At 48.9% G+C, this 16,377-nt stretch overlaps 4 protein-coding genes across 4 annotated transcripts; 2 read left to right on the top strand and 2 right to left on the bottom strand.

Moving 5' to 3' along the window:
• Positions 1-5,939: 5,939 nt before the first annotated feature.
• LOC308344759 (histone H4) lies at positions 5,940-6,251 on the top strand (the record flags this gene model as incomplete). Its single annotated transcript, XM_080806518.1, has 1 exon — positions 5,940-6,251. One exon carries the CDS (start codon positions 5,940-5,942, stop codon positions 6,249-6,251), a length of 312 nt encoding a protein of 103 aa, XP_080662644.1.
• A 3,088-nt stretch (positions 6,252-9,339) lies between these two features.
• On the bottom strand, positions 9,340-9,651 carry LOC308345094 (histone H4; the record flags this gene model as incomplete). Its single annotated transcript, XM_080807058.1, has 1 exon — positions 9,340-9,651. The coding sequence occupies one exon, from the start codon at positions 9,649-9,651 to the stop codon at positions 9,340-9,342; it is 312 nt and encodes a 103-aa protein (XP_080663184.1).
• Positions 9,652-14,201: 4,550 nt separating this feature from the next.
• Positions 14,202-14,590, bottom strand: LOC308344977 (histone H2B type 1-C/E/F/G/I; the record flags this gene model as incomplete). Its single annotated transcript, XM_080806871.1, has 1 exon — positions 14,202-14,590. One exon carries the CDS (start codon positions 14,588-14,590, stop codon positions 14,210-14,212), a length of 381 nt encoding a protein of 126 aa, XP_080662997.1. The 3' UTR covers positions 14,202-14,209.
• A 299-nt stretch (positions 14,591-14,889) lies between these two features.
• Positions 14,890-15,303, top strand: LOC308344842 (histone H2A type 1-H; the record flags this gene model as incomplete). The annotated part of the gene is made up of 1 exon (XM_080806659.1): positions 14,890-15,303. The coding sequence occupies exon 1, from the start codon at positions 14,917-14,919 to the stop codon at positions 15,301-15,303; it is 387 nt and encodes a 128-aa protein (XP_080662785.1). The 5' UTR covers positions 14,890-14,916.
• Positions 15,304-16,377: the final 1,074 nt, after the last annotated feature.

Here is a 16,377-nt window from a genome sequence, read left to right as displayed (position 1 = left end):
CCTTTGGCTCAGGTCAATTCCAGGGATCGAGCCCTGCCCTGGGCTCCCCGCTCAGCAAGGGGCCTGCTTCTCCCTTTGCCTGTCACTCCCCCTACTTGTGTTCTCTCCCTCTCTGTCAAATAAATAAATAAAATATTTAAAAAAAAGTAAAAAGCTCAGTGCCCCAGCTTTAAGCCTCCCTACAGGGAGGTCTTACAACTTAGATGTGACCAAGAAGAAGGGAATGATCTTGGGTATTCTAACCCAGGCCCGGGAGCCCACTCCGTAGCCAGTGGGATCTTTAAGCAAAGACCTTGACCTGGTGGCCTGTGGGCTGCCGGCGTCCTTTAGGGCCGTGGCCGCCTCAGCCCCTTTAGTCCCCGAAGCTACGAATTAACTCTAGGATGGGATCTTACTGCACACACCCCTCCCCCATAACAGTCAAGGCCTCCTCTCCACGGATGGTGACCGCGGGCTCACGGAGGGCCGCCTCTGCCGCACCCAGCACTCTTGCTGGAAGGTCCAGTCGTGCAAATACAAACTTGCTCCACTTTAAACCCCGACCCCTTCCTTCCAGAAGAGGGTACAGAGCCAGCACATGACTGTCAACACATCATAGCTCAAACCTATGCTGTTGGGAGAACCTAACGGGGACGCCAACAGAGAATCGGAGGGGACCCTAGTCACTAAAGGAAGCCCACTTGCTGAGCAAAGCACCCGAACGGCTGGGTGCGCCGTGGTCACTTCACCACGTCACCCAAAACGAGAAAAAGCGATCCCGTGCTGTCTGGATCGAGCACCCGCTCCATCCACAGCCCTCACTCAGCCGGGCGATGGAACTCAGTAGAAACTAAAGTGGCAATGTCTATACGGACTCCAAACACGCCTTCCTGCCTTTGCATGCCCGCGGCACAAGGTGGAAAGAGAGACGGCGTCTAACTGCTTCAGGTTCCTCCACTAAATATCACCCAGAAATCACCCGCCCCTACAGGCCATACCCCACCCCCGAGAGGTGGCAGCAAGAGACACCAGAGAGGAACAGGTGAGGTGCTGGAAGGGAACAGCCTGGCGGAGGCAGTGAAATCTGCCGCCAAGTCTTCAGCTGCCCCTGTGGTTGCCTCCCTAGTCTGGCTGGCTCCAAACCCGGGGAAACCTTGCCCCCGCACAGAGAAAAAACAATGGGCATCAGAAGGAGGCAACAGCCCTCAGCCTACAGGCCGACTCCGGGGTGAGATCGTAGGCTTCGGCCCCGGGCAGCGAACCAATGGAAGGTTGGGAAAAGCCCACATCAAACCCTCCATTTGAGATGGGATTAAACCTTGCAGATGACCCACACATTTCTACAGGAAAAAACCTGGACAAAACCTTTAAATACCTTTTAAAGACTTGTGAAGTCTGCCACAGAAATAACCCGTACTCTCTTCCCCAAATCCCCAGAGGCAGACAGTGAGTGGGGGACTGGCCCGGGGAAGGCCGGCAATTGGCGAACGGATTTCACAGGTATGCCCGAGGCACAAGGGTCCCAAAGCCTCCGGGTTTGGGTAGATAACCTTCACATGCTGGGCGGAGGTCTTCCCGGCAGACCCAGAAGGCCTCAGTGCGGGTGAAGGCACTAGTAAATGAAACCATCCCTCGGCTGGGACTCCCCTGGTCTGTACTCCTCATTGCCTTACTCTGGATTAGAAACGCCCCCATGGAAACGGGCTTGAGCCCCTTCCAGGTACTGTATGGAGACCCATCTGTGTAAATGACCTGCTGGTAGACAAGGGAGTCTTTGACTCAGCAAATCACGTCATCCCTCTGGCAAGGTCTCCTTGAGCTCCTTGGGCGCATCCTAACCCTCAGCTCCAAGACAACCAATCTTCCCTGATCATCCCAGGGACCAAGTGCTTGTTAAAACTCTTTCCTCTTTATCTTTGTCTCTAGAGCCTGTCTAAGAAGGCACACACAGTCATCTTAGCCTCCCCAACGGCCATCAAGGTACTCAAGGTCAAGGCCTGGATCCACTATTCTAGGGTCAAGCCCTGGTTTCCAGCGGAAGAAGACAACAGGAAACCAAGATACCACTGCGAGCAAGGAAGGGCTCAAACGCGTCTTTAAAAAACAGAAAAGCCAACGACACCAAACTAAGTATTTCAACCCCTGATCAAAGATGCCCTTGAATGCATTTGTTCTCTTTCTCCTTCTTTCTCTTCCCAAACTTCTACATTGCCACTCATCTGCAGGGACCCTGGGATGGGTTCAACCCAGTGCCACTCCCTTCAATTTGACTGATTGTTGGGTATGTGGGAAAGACTCAGTAGGGACCGCTGTGCCCGCCCCTATCGAGGTCTGGCTGCGGGCTAATTACTCTGTCACTCCTTTCGTCTCCTATATTAATTCATTCCCCAATCAAAATATAGAGCAACTATTTTTTAAAGCTTGGAAGAAGGACATGGAAACCAAAGTAGCCAGTGTCCCCCGGTCCGACAACACCCCAGACCTTGCCTGGCTGGCTCGGCTCCGGCTCGGTACCTCAACGACATTCCCTATTTGCTGCGAAAACACCTACACTCCGAACTCAGGGGTTTTTGTCGGAAACCTTTCCACGTCCCAGTGCAACTTCACCTTCCGGGTCCCTTCGAGAGCCGCAGAGGAGCCCTGGAATAGCTCCCTTTTCAACTCGCTCAGCGCCTACAAAGACCCTGATCAGCCTCACCTCTTTCTCCGGGCCCAGGATCCCCTAAAGGAAAAGACATCTTTTTGGACCCCCGCTAACAACTCCTGCTCAGCAGGGTGGTCCCCGGTATCCTGCAATTCCTCTACACTAGGGTTGGCCAGAGGTTTACTCCTCTCGTCCCAAGAATTCTTCCTGAAAATCTATCCTTCCAGCTCACTTGCCGTCACGGCGGCCGAGCGGCTCTGGGTCGATGCTTCGCTGATATGGAGGAAGTTGTCCGGCGCGGCGTCTACCTCCCCGCCCAAGCTCCTCTTTAAGTACGGCTTCCACCTAAGCCTCCGAGCAGAGGACGGTCTGTTCTTCTACTGCGGGAGGAGGGCGCACGCGTTCTTGCCCGCGCGGTGGACAGGGCGCTGCTCCCTCGCCTACCTAGCTCCGCTCAGGCACCACGGCCCCGGGGCCGGCCACACGCCGCAGGTCGGAAACCAGTCCGAGCCTGGGATATAGAGACCCGAGGACTCCCTCTGTTTGGAGGGCCTGGCCCTCCAGAATCCCCAGGCCCTGGACCTCGGGACCTCCTGCCCTCCCCTGCTCCCATGCAGGGGACACCTGCAGCCTCCTCCAGGAAGCCGCTTTTATATTAACAACACGGGTCGGGGGATGCCTCGTTCAGATTCGTCAGGTAGCCTGGTGGCCCAAATAGAGGACCCCTCCTTCTGGTGGACCTCCCTTAGGGCCCAGCGGAGACACTGACTATGGCCATTAATGGCCCCAGTATTCGTCCTCCTCCTCCTGCTTCCCTTCTGAACTTGTATTCTAAATGCCCTTGTCCAACTTGTTTCTTCTCCTTTAGAGTCCATCAGAACAGCGATGGTCCTGTCTAGGCAGCCACAGATGGAGACCCTGCCTACTGTAGGGGCCTCAGGACAGACCTCTGAACCCATCGGCGCCCCTCCCCAGCAGGAAGTAGCCACAGATCGGTCATCGCCCCTGTTCCTGACGGCGGTTCGGAGTTACCTGTTCGGGTGGGGGCTGGGGGGTGGGGGGGAATAGTGCAGGGATGGATAGGAGACGGACAGGCAAAGAGCCATACAGTAGGATCAGAGCCCGCAGGGGTAGGATCAGTATCGCCCCTGCTCGGCCGGCCTCATGGGTGTTCTTGGACCTGAAGTCTATGGGGACCCAGTCAGTGGTGACGCTGTCCCTTTCACTCCCTTCATCATACCCTTCTCATCGCCAAGTCACTCGCTAGAGAGGGCCTTTTGTTCCTCTCCACCCCTGTACACAGCGGCCAATGTTCACTTCTTACTCATGGATGTCTTAATGAAAATCAGCTTCTATGGCATTCCTAGTCTGTTGGAATAAATTTATTTTCCATCTCTTGAAATCTTTGTATGTCCTACAGTTAAATCTGAATTGCAGTCACTTGCCAAGACAGACAGCGTAAGTGACCGCAGCAATCACAGACAGGAGGTATGTGCTCTGTAGACTCAGTATATTATATAAAGTATCTCCATTATTTATTTTTTGAAAGAGACATGCATGGGGAAGAGGTAGAGGGAGACAGAGAATCCCAAACAGGCTCCAGTTCAGCATGGAGTATGATGTAAGTATTGAACTCACTACCCTGAGATGACCTGAGCTGAAATCACCAGTCAGACGCTTAACAGACTGAGCCACCCAGGTGCCCCTGCATTAGCTCTTAAAATAGCTTTATGAGTTAAGTATTGTTATTATATTATTCCCACTCTTGATGAACAGAGGTTTAGAAGACATAAGCAAGTGCCCAAAAGCCGATTGGTAGAAGAGATACAATTTAAAATCAAAATTTTCTAACTGGAGTTTCAGCTATTAAGCACTTTCTAAAATAATTGAATAATGGGTGACGTTAGTTACGGGAGTTTATGAAATTATGTTAGTTTCAAGAATTTTGGAGTATGATTCTGTATTTGTTTTCTTTTTAAAATAAAATTCAATGTAAGCAAAAAATAATTCCATATTAAATACCTTATGAAAACCAAAATTAAAAAAAAAACAAAAAATAGACTGTTTTGTCATTAAAAATTAAAAAGCTTAAAAGCAAGTAGAAGCACAGTTTCTGAATTTAAGTATTTGATTTTTGTAGGGCTTTCATTGTATCCTAATTAATTTATAGTTAATGCAATCATGATCAGAAGCTCAAAGAGATTAATTTTTCAAAACTGCTACAGTGATTCTAAACGTACACACACACATAAAACGAGTCTTGTGAAACTAGATCAAAAACTTTTGAAAAGAAATAATGGAACCCACAGTGCCAAATTATGAACCTGTAAGACAACTACAATTTAAAATTTTGATGTAGTATACAGAACAGTGTAGGGGAGGAAAAATAATTTCCCCTCTACCCTTCTAGGTGCTATGAACCTCCCCCTATAATAAAAGACAGATTAAGGAGGAGAACAAAGAGCACTTTAATGACATGGACCCCTCGTGCGTACATGGGAGATGCTCTGAAGACCTGAGGGGAACTCCCCGAAGAGGCCCCAGCCACCCCCGGAAAGACCACCTTCCGCGAACAGATGTTGGTGTGGGAAGGGAGTGCACAGGGAGCCAGTCTGGGGTTGGCGGGAAAAGGATGGGAAACAAGGTTGTGATGCCGAATTAAGCCGGGGCTTTCCCGAGGTCGGGAAAGTCTGGTGGTTTAGTCATCCTTCTCTTCCTGGTACAGAGTGGGAGACACTTAGAGCTTGAGATCTCCTTCATAAATGTTAAAATGTCCCGTTAGGGAGATTTTAGAGATTCTCCCGTGTCGGTGTTTCTTAAAAATCATCTGCTCGCATGTAGTCCTTATGCCAAAGAGGCGCATCTGGTTGGGGGAGGGGGGCGTCTTCTGCTGCCCTCCATACCAAAGAGGCCTGTTTTGAGACGGTACGTCCTGAACCCCTACACTCCTGTTTTGGGGTGACATGTTAGGGTTCCCTTCCCAGCCAACAATGATTCCCCTTCTGAACGAGAGAGGACAGTACTTTGCTGTAAACGAGAAGCCCCTAGTAACGTTCTCACGGGGGAGATTCCTGCAGACCCCGGTCCGAACCGGCTCAGGAGAAGCCAGACCTTCCACGCGACCTCGCTCCCTCCCGCACAGGCCTCGGAGCTCCGCCCGGAGGTGGGAGGAGCCGGGGAGCCGGGCTGGGGGCGGGGCCTCGGGGGCCGCCAGCGCTGTCTGTCTTCAACGAGGTCCGACTTCTGCTTATAAATAGCGCTGAGGGCCGAAAAGGGCCATCGCTGTGTGGAACTCGCACAAAGCGTTCGGAGAGACATGTCTGGTCGCGGCAAGGGCGGGAAGGGCCTGGGCAAGGGGGGCGCCAAGCGCCACCGCAAGGTGCTGCGCGACAACATCCAGGGCATCACCAAGCCCGCCATCCGGCGGCTGGCCCGGCGCGGCGGCGTCAAGCGCATCTCCGGCCTCATCTACGAGGAGACCCGCGGGGTGCTCAAGGTGTTCCTGGAGAACGTGATCCGCGACGCCGTCACCTACACGGAGCACGCCAAGCGCAAGACGGTCACGGCCATGGACGTGGTCTACGCGCTCAAGCGCCAGGGCCGCACCCTCTACGGCTTCGGGGGCTGAGCCTCCGCAATGCTCCCACCCAAAAAACAAAAGGCCCTTTTCAGGGCTACCCCCCCTTTCACGAGAGGGGCTGAAACTCTGACTTGTGGATCCCACTGGTCCGCGCGGCCGTGTTGCCCTGCGGGTCATGTCGCCGTTACCCGGCCTGGTTGCTAGTCCTGCCCATCCACCCTATAGCCAGGAGCCTTGTCCCACGTTGGTTTGGTGTCACAAGTTACTGCAGAACTTGCTTGAAGATGTAGGTCCTGTGAGAGCTTTGGGGGCGTGTTGTGTTGCTGTTTTATGGACACAGAGGAAGGAAAACCCTTCTACCCCAGTAGTATCTTTGCCAGAAATGTCCTAATGGAGAGTTGTTTTAGGAGAGCTGGAAAAATGTCCAGACCAAAACTCAAAAAGTGTTCTTTCAGAAAAAGGCAATTTTTAAGTCTGACTATAATTGGCCTCAGCTCCTAAATGGGGCCCGGCTTGTCAACTCAGGAGGTCACTATCAACCTGGAGGGACAATTAGTGGCATATTGCTGGCCTCCATCACTTACCACAAAAAGTAGAGAACTTAGTGAAAGTATTTTCATCTTTAAGGACAATGATCATAATAGCACTCCTTCAGCATTTACGATGGACAAATGACGAATGTGTTATTGGTGATTGCCAATAAACACTCAGTTACAGTTAATGTAACATTAAGCAAATGTAAGTATGTTCTATCCAATTTTAAAAGTATAATTAACATTTATATTTTTATCTGGTTAGCAAGGATGTATAGTTTATTTTTGGTTTGCTCTTTTTTCCCCTACTGCATGATATATAACAAAACTCACAATTGTATATGATTAATCACAAATACAAACTATGTCTCTTCTCATGAAATGAGAAACTATGTGTGGCCCAGTGGCCACTTGGGAAACTACAGAGGAGTTGAGATATAAGTGATACCTTAAAGGTTTCATTATACAAAATGTAGGGCCTGCATTTAGGAAAAGTATTATCAAGAAGTGTTAAGTTTCATTAAATCAGGTTATGAATGTAAGTCAGACATCTAAAGACAAGTACTAGAATATTAGCTATAGAAATATTTAAATAATATATGGAATATGTAGGGAATATATGTAGGGAATTTTTGGGGGGTTAATAACCAAGAGACTACTATCAAAATTATGCAAGAAATCAATGGAAAGCAGGGTGCCTGGGTGGCTCAGTCGGTTAAGCATCTGCCTTCGGATCAGGTCATGATCCCAGGTCCTGGGATCAGAGCCCCACAATTGGGATCCCTGCTCTGCCAAAAGCCCACTTCTCCCTCTGTGTGCCACTCCCCCTGCTTGTGTGTGCGCTCTCTCTCTCTCTCTCTCTCTCTCTCTCTCTCTCTCGCTGTTAAATAAATAAATAAATTTTTTAAAAAAGAAGAAAAAAATTAATGGGAAGCCATAAATACATAATCGACCCTCAGAAGCTGTTGGGAAATACAATTAAAAACAAAATCTCCCAGCCTAGAAAACCGCTGCACAAAGGTCGTAGAACCAGAAGTTTTATTATTGAGTAAGCGTTAAACCAGAATGACTATCACAGGCAATCTGCTATGGGGATAGCAGAGACAAAAAGAAATCTCACTCTGTTGGATAGCTAAATGGACACAACTCATCTGGAACACAGTAGTGTTACAATTTGGAGTCATACCTTAGCTGAAGTTTGGCCCAAGTCTTCCCAGGAAAATGGGAGATCACCATGATTAAGACAGCACTGTATTTCAGAGATGCCTCTGGGATCCTTGAGGAAACATTCCTGAGCCGGTAGATGGGCTGGATGCACATTTAGCATTTGACCTTAACAAGGGTTAAATCTTGGTGAGACGAGATATTGACGGTTTTAACTTCGGCTTTAAAATGTATACATCTCATCTTCGCTTACTGTTTTTCTATACATTTGGGCAATTACTACTTCCGTCTGCGTGTGTGCATTAGCCAAGCTTCCTACCAACACCCAAGTCTTCCCCTTTGACTTTGGGTTTCTTTCTCTACTTTTTAAAACCTCCTCTAGGAGAATCCTAGATTCTAGATTTATGGCCTAATCCTGTGTTTGATTCCTTTTCCACTCCGTACCAAAGATCTCTCCTGGGCCAGGGCTGCCTATTTTCATGGCAACATGTCTGTTGTTTCCCTTATCATTTAGCTGGAATGCCTTTTAACTGCATCCCACCCTCACCACCTGGTCTGTGGGGTACTGACCTGTCCGTCCTCTAGGAGCTTGGGTCTCCACTCCCAGCAGACCCCAGCACTGGAGCCAGGTCCGGTCACATGCTTGGTCTCACCGACTGTCCCAACTGTTGCCCTCCAATTAAGTCTACGTAACACTCATCTGTTTCTTGAGCAGAGGACATGTGGCACCAGAATGCAGATCACTAAACGTGATCACATGGCACGGCCTCACGAACACGAGAGGCACCTTCTCTGGAATCCGGCGCTGAGGCACCTGCGGCTCTTGCTCCTTGCAACCCCCAAACCCGCACTCCGCCATCCCGAGAAAGCCGCTCTGCTCAGGTCCTAAACCCGTTTCCTTCCAACTGTCATGCCAGCTTTCCTATTACAGCATTAAAATTCCGCTTTGAAATGTACCTGTCCGGGGCACTTGGGTGGCTCAGTGGGTTAAGCGCCTGCCATCGGCCCAGGTGATGATCCCAGGGTCCTGCGATCTGGACCCGAACGAGACCCGAACGAGTCCTGCATCGGGCTCCCTCCTCAGTGGGGAACCTGCTTCTTTCTCTCCCCAAACCCTTGCTTGTATTCCGTCAAGTAAAATGTTTTAAAAAAACGAAATGTACACGTCAAGTGTTAAATATAAAGTGGCAACAGTAACTTAATACAACTCTCCAAAAACCTGCGTGAGAACGTGGGAAATGAAAGGGCTCGTGCATTCTCTAGTTGCACACGGGGAAACTGAGGACGCTTCTACGCGGACGAGAATGGATGTACTTTCCCCGCCCTAACCCAACACAAGTTCAAGACAAACCAGCGTCACGGCTCCTGAGATGAAAGACGTGGGGGCCCTGAAAAGAGCCTTTAGGATTTTCACAGAAACCAAACGCGAGGGCAGAGGCTCAGCCCCCGAAGCCGTAGAGGGTGCGGCCCTGGCGCTTGAGCGCGTAGACCACGTCCATGGCCGTGACCGTCTTGCGCTTGGCGTGCTCCGTGTAGGTGACGGCGTCGCGGATCACGTTCTCCAGGAACACCTTGAGCACCCCGCGGGTCTCCTCGTAGATGAGGCCGGAGATGCGCTTGACGCCGCCGCGCCGGGCCAGCCGCCGGATGGCGGGCTTGGTGATGCCCTGGATGTTGTCGCGCAGCACCTTGCGGTGGCGCTTGGCGCCCCCCTTGCCCAGGCCCTTCCCGCCCTTGCCGCGACCAGACATGGCTGAGAAGCGACTGCACAGCGTGTTGTCACGTCGCCCGCGCTGCAGGCTTTTATCCTGCTGCCAGCGGACCGAACTGAGAACCTCACACAGCCGCGAAGTGCCACCCCGCGGGGGGAGGGAAGTGTGACAAGACCAAAAAAAAAAAAAAAAAAAAAAAGAAGAAGTCGTAGGTTTCCTTGTACTGTGTCTTGTTTATACCCGGTAACTATTTTGTTACTCTGCTGGGAAACTTAAAAAATTGCTTTTCGATGGGAACGCCAAGCGCGATTGTTGTGAGAAATACAGAAAAGAGCAAGTAATGAAATAGCAATATTTTATCCCCCCCACACGGAGAACACAGTACTGCTGGCCAGTTTGCAACTTGGGTGAAATAGGGAAGTGCACATCTCCCCCCCCCCCACCCCCGAAGAAAATTCACGCAGGTCCACGTATGGAGTTTTGGAACTTCTTTACACAGATTACATTTTAATCACTTTCCCTTCTCTAAAGACCAAAAAAAAAAGTGTTTTTAATATCTACTTGTTATTCCTTCTTAAAAATTCTCTATAGTACACTTGAGCCAATTCCCTAGTAATTCCTTAATAAGCCACATGTATAAAATAATTCTTTTCCCTACTGATTGACGTCCCACTTTCAACACTAGGAACTGTAGGGGTCAAGGGCAGGTCACCCTAGAATGGGTCACTTTGACGCGAAGGTTATTAAAATCCAGCACATTTTGTAAAAGCTTTTTACCTCCTCCACAACTGCATAAAAGGAAATTAGATCGAGGACCTGCTCCAGAAAGAGAGTTACCACAGTAGAGAACTGTGCTCTACTGTGAGCTAGGTGTAGACGCTGGGGACCAGCAAGGCCTGTTGGATCAAAGCCCTTTATGTCCCTTGTTTCCAAGTGGCCCAGCAAACATTTTCTTTACCAGGCATTTGCTCTTCTGTGAATTACATTCCTTCCCTTGGAAGTCCCAGGCCCCTGGCCCCTTCTCTCTAGTTCGGAAAGACATATATACTTCATTTTGCTTGACTGTCTTTGAAATTTCACGTCTGTATAGATACCTGCAGTATCTGCATTTTATTTTCTCCTGTGAATCTGGCTCATGTCTATTTGATTCTTAGCCGGCTGGAAGGACAGAATATTCCTGCTCCCTGACAGAACTATTCCTAAAAATTCTATTCTGTTCTACAGAACTATACTACTATAGTTTAAGCAATGTCCTTTGCCAAAGGAAATCTACCTTCAGTTGAATCTTGGAAATTTTACACTAGGGAAAGTGAAAAAAGTGATTATGTCTGCATGATACTCCATCGTAAGCATTTTCTATGATACATTTTAAGCAAAATCTCTAGCATTTAACATAATATGCTTTCTATTTTTTTTTCTATTTTAAAGGAGATCTGTACATAACTTATTTCCTGAGGATAACCTAGAATTAAAATGCTTTGACAGAGACGGTGTAGATTTTTGTGGTATTTTATTAATATTACTACAATTTCCACAAATTCTTACCACATTCACCTCTGCCAGCAGTTAAGTGTTGTGCATATAAGTTTACCATACAATACCAAAGAGGCATATTTTGAGATGATATATTCTACTCCTCTTCAAAATATTGTAACTTGTTTCAGGTTTAAAGGAAAAATTAACCCTTTTGGAATTTTTGTCATCATTGCATCGCCCTGATTAATTTGGGCAGAACAATGGACATCTTTAAAAGAATGAGTTCTTCATTCTTGTATAGTGTAGGAGCTAGAAAATTTTCCCTTACTTCCTTCTAGGTTCTTTGGCTGATCTACTAATTAAAATGACACAAAACAAATTAACAGGGGGCACCTGGGTGGCTCAGTTGTTAAGCATCTGCCTTTGGCTCAGGTCATGATCTCGGGGTCCTGGGATCGAGCCCCATGTTGGGCTCCCTGTTTAGCGACAGCCTGCTTCTCTCCTTCAGCCTGTGGTTCCACCTACTTGCGCTCTCTTTCTTTGTCAAATAAATAAATAAAATCTTTAACAAACAAAACAAAACCAGACTAACAGGAGAAAAACATTTAATTTCCTAAGTACAGAAGCCCTGTAAAAAATAAGACTTAAAGGCAGTCAGGCACTTAAGGCTGATACGCCATCCCCAGCTAAGGCATGGGAGAGGGGCCTGGGGCCACAGAGGGGAGGAGGAGAATGCAAAGCAAGATAAGAGTCGAGTTTGGTAATCACCGATCTGTCTCGACAAGCTGAGCCTTTCATGTTAAAAAGCTATGTCCGATAATAACTGTCTCTGTTATCAACCGCTTACCTAAATTCTTCAAGGCCGTTAGGGGGAGGGCAAAAGTTTCTCTTGACCCGTGATGTTCTCAGCTGCCTTTAGTTCAAACAGTCCACGGGTCAGTGGCATTTGGGGAAGACTCGCTCTGAACCCCTTCACTGTCGTATTGCTGGGTTAAAGCTGTGCCCGCTCACAGTAGAGAGGCAATGAGTATTTGTTGAATGAAATGTAGGGAAAGAAAAATTCTCTGTCCCTTTGGATCTCTGCCCAAGAATTAAACTGACCTAAGACAGGTTGACAGGGGGGAAAAGCATAAAGCATACATGTTCTACTGAATTTTTACATGTTACATGGCAGCCTTCACAAGAGAAGGAAATCCCTAGTCAGGGAGATTTCATATTTTTAGACAAGTTTGTGAAGAATTGACAAGACAAAGAGGTTTGGGCTTGAAGAAATAACCGGGTTTTTACTTGTGGCCTTTCAGCCCTACAGTCCCTCTGGTGATAAGAAGGCCTCCTCCCCTTAGGGTACAGGGCCGGTGCCGTCCCAGGGGACTTTTATCTCCCGCTTTCAGGGGAGGGGTGGGGTGGGTGGGGAGGTCCCAGTGACCTTCCTGCTCCCGCAGTTTTCTCGAACTCTTTTAAGCTTTAGATATTCCATACATGCCTGGGTGCTTTGAGGCCGTGAGTTGGAATGAACGTGGCAAGTCTCCTTTCCTCCCAAGCCCACTTTCCGAAGCCCCTTTCTTGAGTGTTGATGTCGCACAAGCTGAAAGCGAGACAGTCCAGGCTCCCCTTCACCTGCCCCCGCATAAGTCATTCTGCGGCCAGGCCTAACCCTGCTGCTGCCCTTTCCCCTTTGTCCCCCTTTCTTCCCCTCCTCCTCGTTCAGACCCTCACCTCTGGCTGGTATTTCCAACCCTTTGACCTGGATCTCACCCCCCTTTCCATCCATTCTCAACTGGTTCCCCAGAATAATGGTTCTGAATCATGTATTTTACAAGATTGTAAAATGCGGCAGAGCCTGCCTTCCCCTAGCAGATAAACTTTATATTTATTTTCAAGGTGTACAGAGCTCCTCAGTACAGGGAAGTGCTTTGCCCCACCTTCTACTTATCGTTCCACATTCATTTCCACATTCATTTCCCGCCATTCCAGCCTCCAGCCCAGCCAGAGGATTTCAAAGTCCTGGAGCACCTTCCCCTCCCCACTACACGATCTGCCCCATTCAGCAGCCCCCATTTTGCTTCCCTCCAAGCTTCTTTTTAGAGTTTGTATTTTCTGAACTGTGTCTTCTGAAGATGCTGGCACTGCAGGTACATTTCTTAGCACCTATGAGACCAGTGTGCGGGGTATAGGCAAGGGTGAAGAATGGTGGGTGCTTCAAGGAAGCAAATCTCCAAGTCAGCTTTAAGAGGCAAACTGGCCACACGTGTTTTGTTCTTGCAATCCACTCCGCGAGTCCTTACTCTTGAGCAAAGATACTAGGTCTTCCTGGACTTACGGCAGCCACTAGTCCCAACACAGCCCCCAGACCAGGCGTCCCTTTAAAAACGGCTTCCGCCCATCCTCAGAGGCACCGGACTTCCTGCCGACAGAAATGAAGAGACAGGCTGCATTCCTGGGAATATTATTTTAGAGAATTGAAGAGGTGGAGAAGATACGCTTCTGGCTCTTCGCTCAACTCCATGAGAAAGAACTTTTGAACCAAAATGGTTGCACTGCTAATCGGCCTTTAACAATGCTTGTAATGTTAATGGGAGACGGTGGGCCAGGCTTGGCCACATCCCGGGGTAACCAGCCCGAGTTAAGTAGGTGAGAAAGTGTTAAACAGAACATGGGCCTCCTTCAGCCTGGGAAACAACTAGATAAACCAGCTGAGTAATTCTAGTCTCATCAACGGAGACGGACCATCCAGGAGCCTGCCTAATGCTTTACATCTGGAGGCAATGAAACGGGCCTACAGAGATCAGTGGAAGGAGATGGGAACTATTAGGGTTCCTCCACTGGACTTCCAAATAGTTTTGCATCACAAAGATACGAGGTGTTCTTTGCATTGGTGACTTAATAGGTAAAATGTAACACTAATAAGCAACTGGAAACTAAACGCTGAAATGCACTGGGCAAATCCCCAAAGCCAGCTACAATTCTACAGGTTAACTTCAAGCTACTTACATTTTAAAAGTTAATGTCCACTTTTTACTTTTAATCAAAGCTAATCAGCGAACAAGCTCTTTCTTAGAAAGTGTGGGTGGCTCTGAAAAGAGCCTTTGGGTTTGATTGACAGGACGCTTACTTGGCGAGCTCACTTGGAGCTGGTGTACTTGGTGACGGCCTTGGTGCCCTCGGACACGGCGTGCTTGGCCAGCTCCCCGGGCAGCAGCAGGCGCACGGCCGTCTGGATCTCCCTGGACGTGATGGTCGAGCGCTTGTTGTAGTGCGCCAGGCGGGACGCCTCGCCCGCGATGCGCTCGAAGATGTCGTTGACGAACGAGTTCATGATGCCCATGGCCTTGGACGAGATGCCCGTGTCGGGGTGCACCTGCTTCAGCACCTTGTACACGTACACCGAGTAGCTCTCCTTGCGGCTGCGTTTGCGCTTCTTGCCGTCCTTCTTCTGCGCCTTGGTCACCGCCTTCTTGGAGCCCTTCTTCGGGGCCGGCGCCGACTTGGCGGGCTCGGGCATGCTGGAGACACTGCGACCGCGCTCAGGGGAAAACAGAAAGTAACACGACCCGCAAAGCGCCACTTGCCCGTCTTATATAGAAGCCCTTATGCAAATACGGCGTGAGCTACACTCCTGTGTCTGATTGGTGGCAATCCCACCGAATTCGGGCGTTAGTGCTGCCCAATCAGAACGCAAGGATCCCAGCGTCGCGTTTCCATTGGTTAAGTTGAAAGTGCCTCCTTAAGGAACGCCAAACCTTGTTTTTCGCGCCCTAGAGCGGTTATAAAAGCTACTGTCCTTGCCCGTCCCTTGCAGCATTTGCTAGAAGCGCATTTGATCTCGGGATGTCCGGACGCGGGAAGCAGGGCGGCAAGGCGCGCGCCAAGGCCAAGACGCGCTCGTCGCGGGCGGGTCTGCAGTTCCCGGTGGGCCGCGTGCACCGGCTGCTGCGCAAGGGCAACTACTCGGAGCGGGTCGGGGCCGGCGCGCCGGTGTACCTGGCGGCCGTGCTCGAGTACCTGACGGCCGAGATCCTGGAGCTGGCGGGCAACGCGGCGCGCGACAACAAGAAGACGCGCATCATCCCGCGCCACCTGCAGCTGGCCATCCGCAACGACGAGGAGCTCAACAAGCTGCTGGGCCGCGTCACCATCGCGCAGGGCGGCGTGCTGCCCAACATCCAGGCCGTGCTGCTGCCCAAGAAGACCGAGAGCCACCACAAGGCCAAGTGAGGAGGAAGATTAAAAACAACGAAAGAACAAAAGGCTCTTTTCAGAGCCACTTCCATAATCCTAAAAAAGGTGACACTTTTTCACTTTGTGTCTCAAATCAGCCTTAACGGTGGAATGATTTTCCAGTTAGGCTTTAGTCCTAGCTAATCCTCAATCCTTGTCTACACTCAGAATTGGTATTGCAGTGGCCAAGTGCAGGCAAAGTTACCACAATGGTATATTGATTACTGTGAGTCGAGGCTACTTGGAAACAGCCAGATTAAAGACACAAGACCTTACTCTTTTCCTGGAAAGCAGGGATTAAATGTATATGAAAAACGCCCTCCTGATACTAAGGTAAAAATGCAGTCTTGTCATGGGAGATAAAAGAACTCTAAAGGCTAAGGAGTTGTAGAAACAAACCTGGTTAACATTTTTACTAAATCTACTGCAGCTCAAATTCTGCTTCTATTTCTTCACTAAATCATGCTCCCAAATATCGGTTTTCTGTATTCTGTCAAGTCCTCACACATTTCTCTAAAAAATATAAAAACTGGCTCTGTGGTTTGGAAGGCTTTGTGGCATAGAAAGTTTAAGTGGGCCTCTGCTTGTAATCAAACGTGCTTTTCCTCCTGTTCAATCTGTCCCATGTCCATTTCTCCTTTAGCCAGGTAGGGTGGGAGGGTGGGGGGCGGGGGAAGGTTTAAGAAGAAAAAATTATTTTCCATCCCTACAGTATTTAGGATACATTGCCAATGCCAACAAGTTGACATTGACATTTGTGAGCTTGACTATTTTTTTTAAGTCATTTATATGAATATACAAGAACAATAAATTGACTTTTGATGATTACCTAAGTCTGTGTCTGGAAATTCTTTCGGGGTGGCTTATGGGTAACAAATTTTACCATCAAGTCAAAGCAGATTTAGGAGGAATGTGGGAATGGTTTCCCTAAATGGTATACAGAAACCCATTGGGGTTATCAGCAGGAAGGTGGTAAATCTTGTATCTTAAAGAATTTGCCTTTAGGGAATACATTTTAAACGATGCTTACTAAAAGTATTCAAATACGATGTGTAGTATTCTGATTATCCA

The sequence above is a fragment of the Martes martes genome (genome assembly GCF_963455335.1).
Source record: "Martes martes genome assembly, chromosome: 6".
In the NCBI taxonomy this organism is placed as follows: Eukaryota; Metazoa; Chordata; class Mammalia; order Carnivora; family Mustelidae; genus Martes; species Martes martes.
The sequence above is the reverse complement of the archived record's forward strand: the minus strand, read 5'-3'. Positions and strand labels throughout refer to the sequence as shown.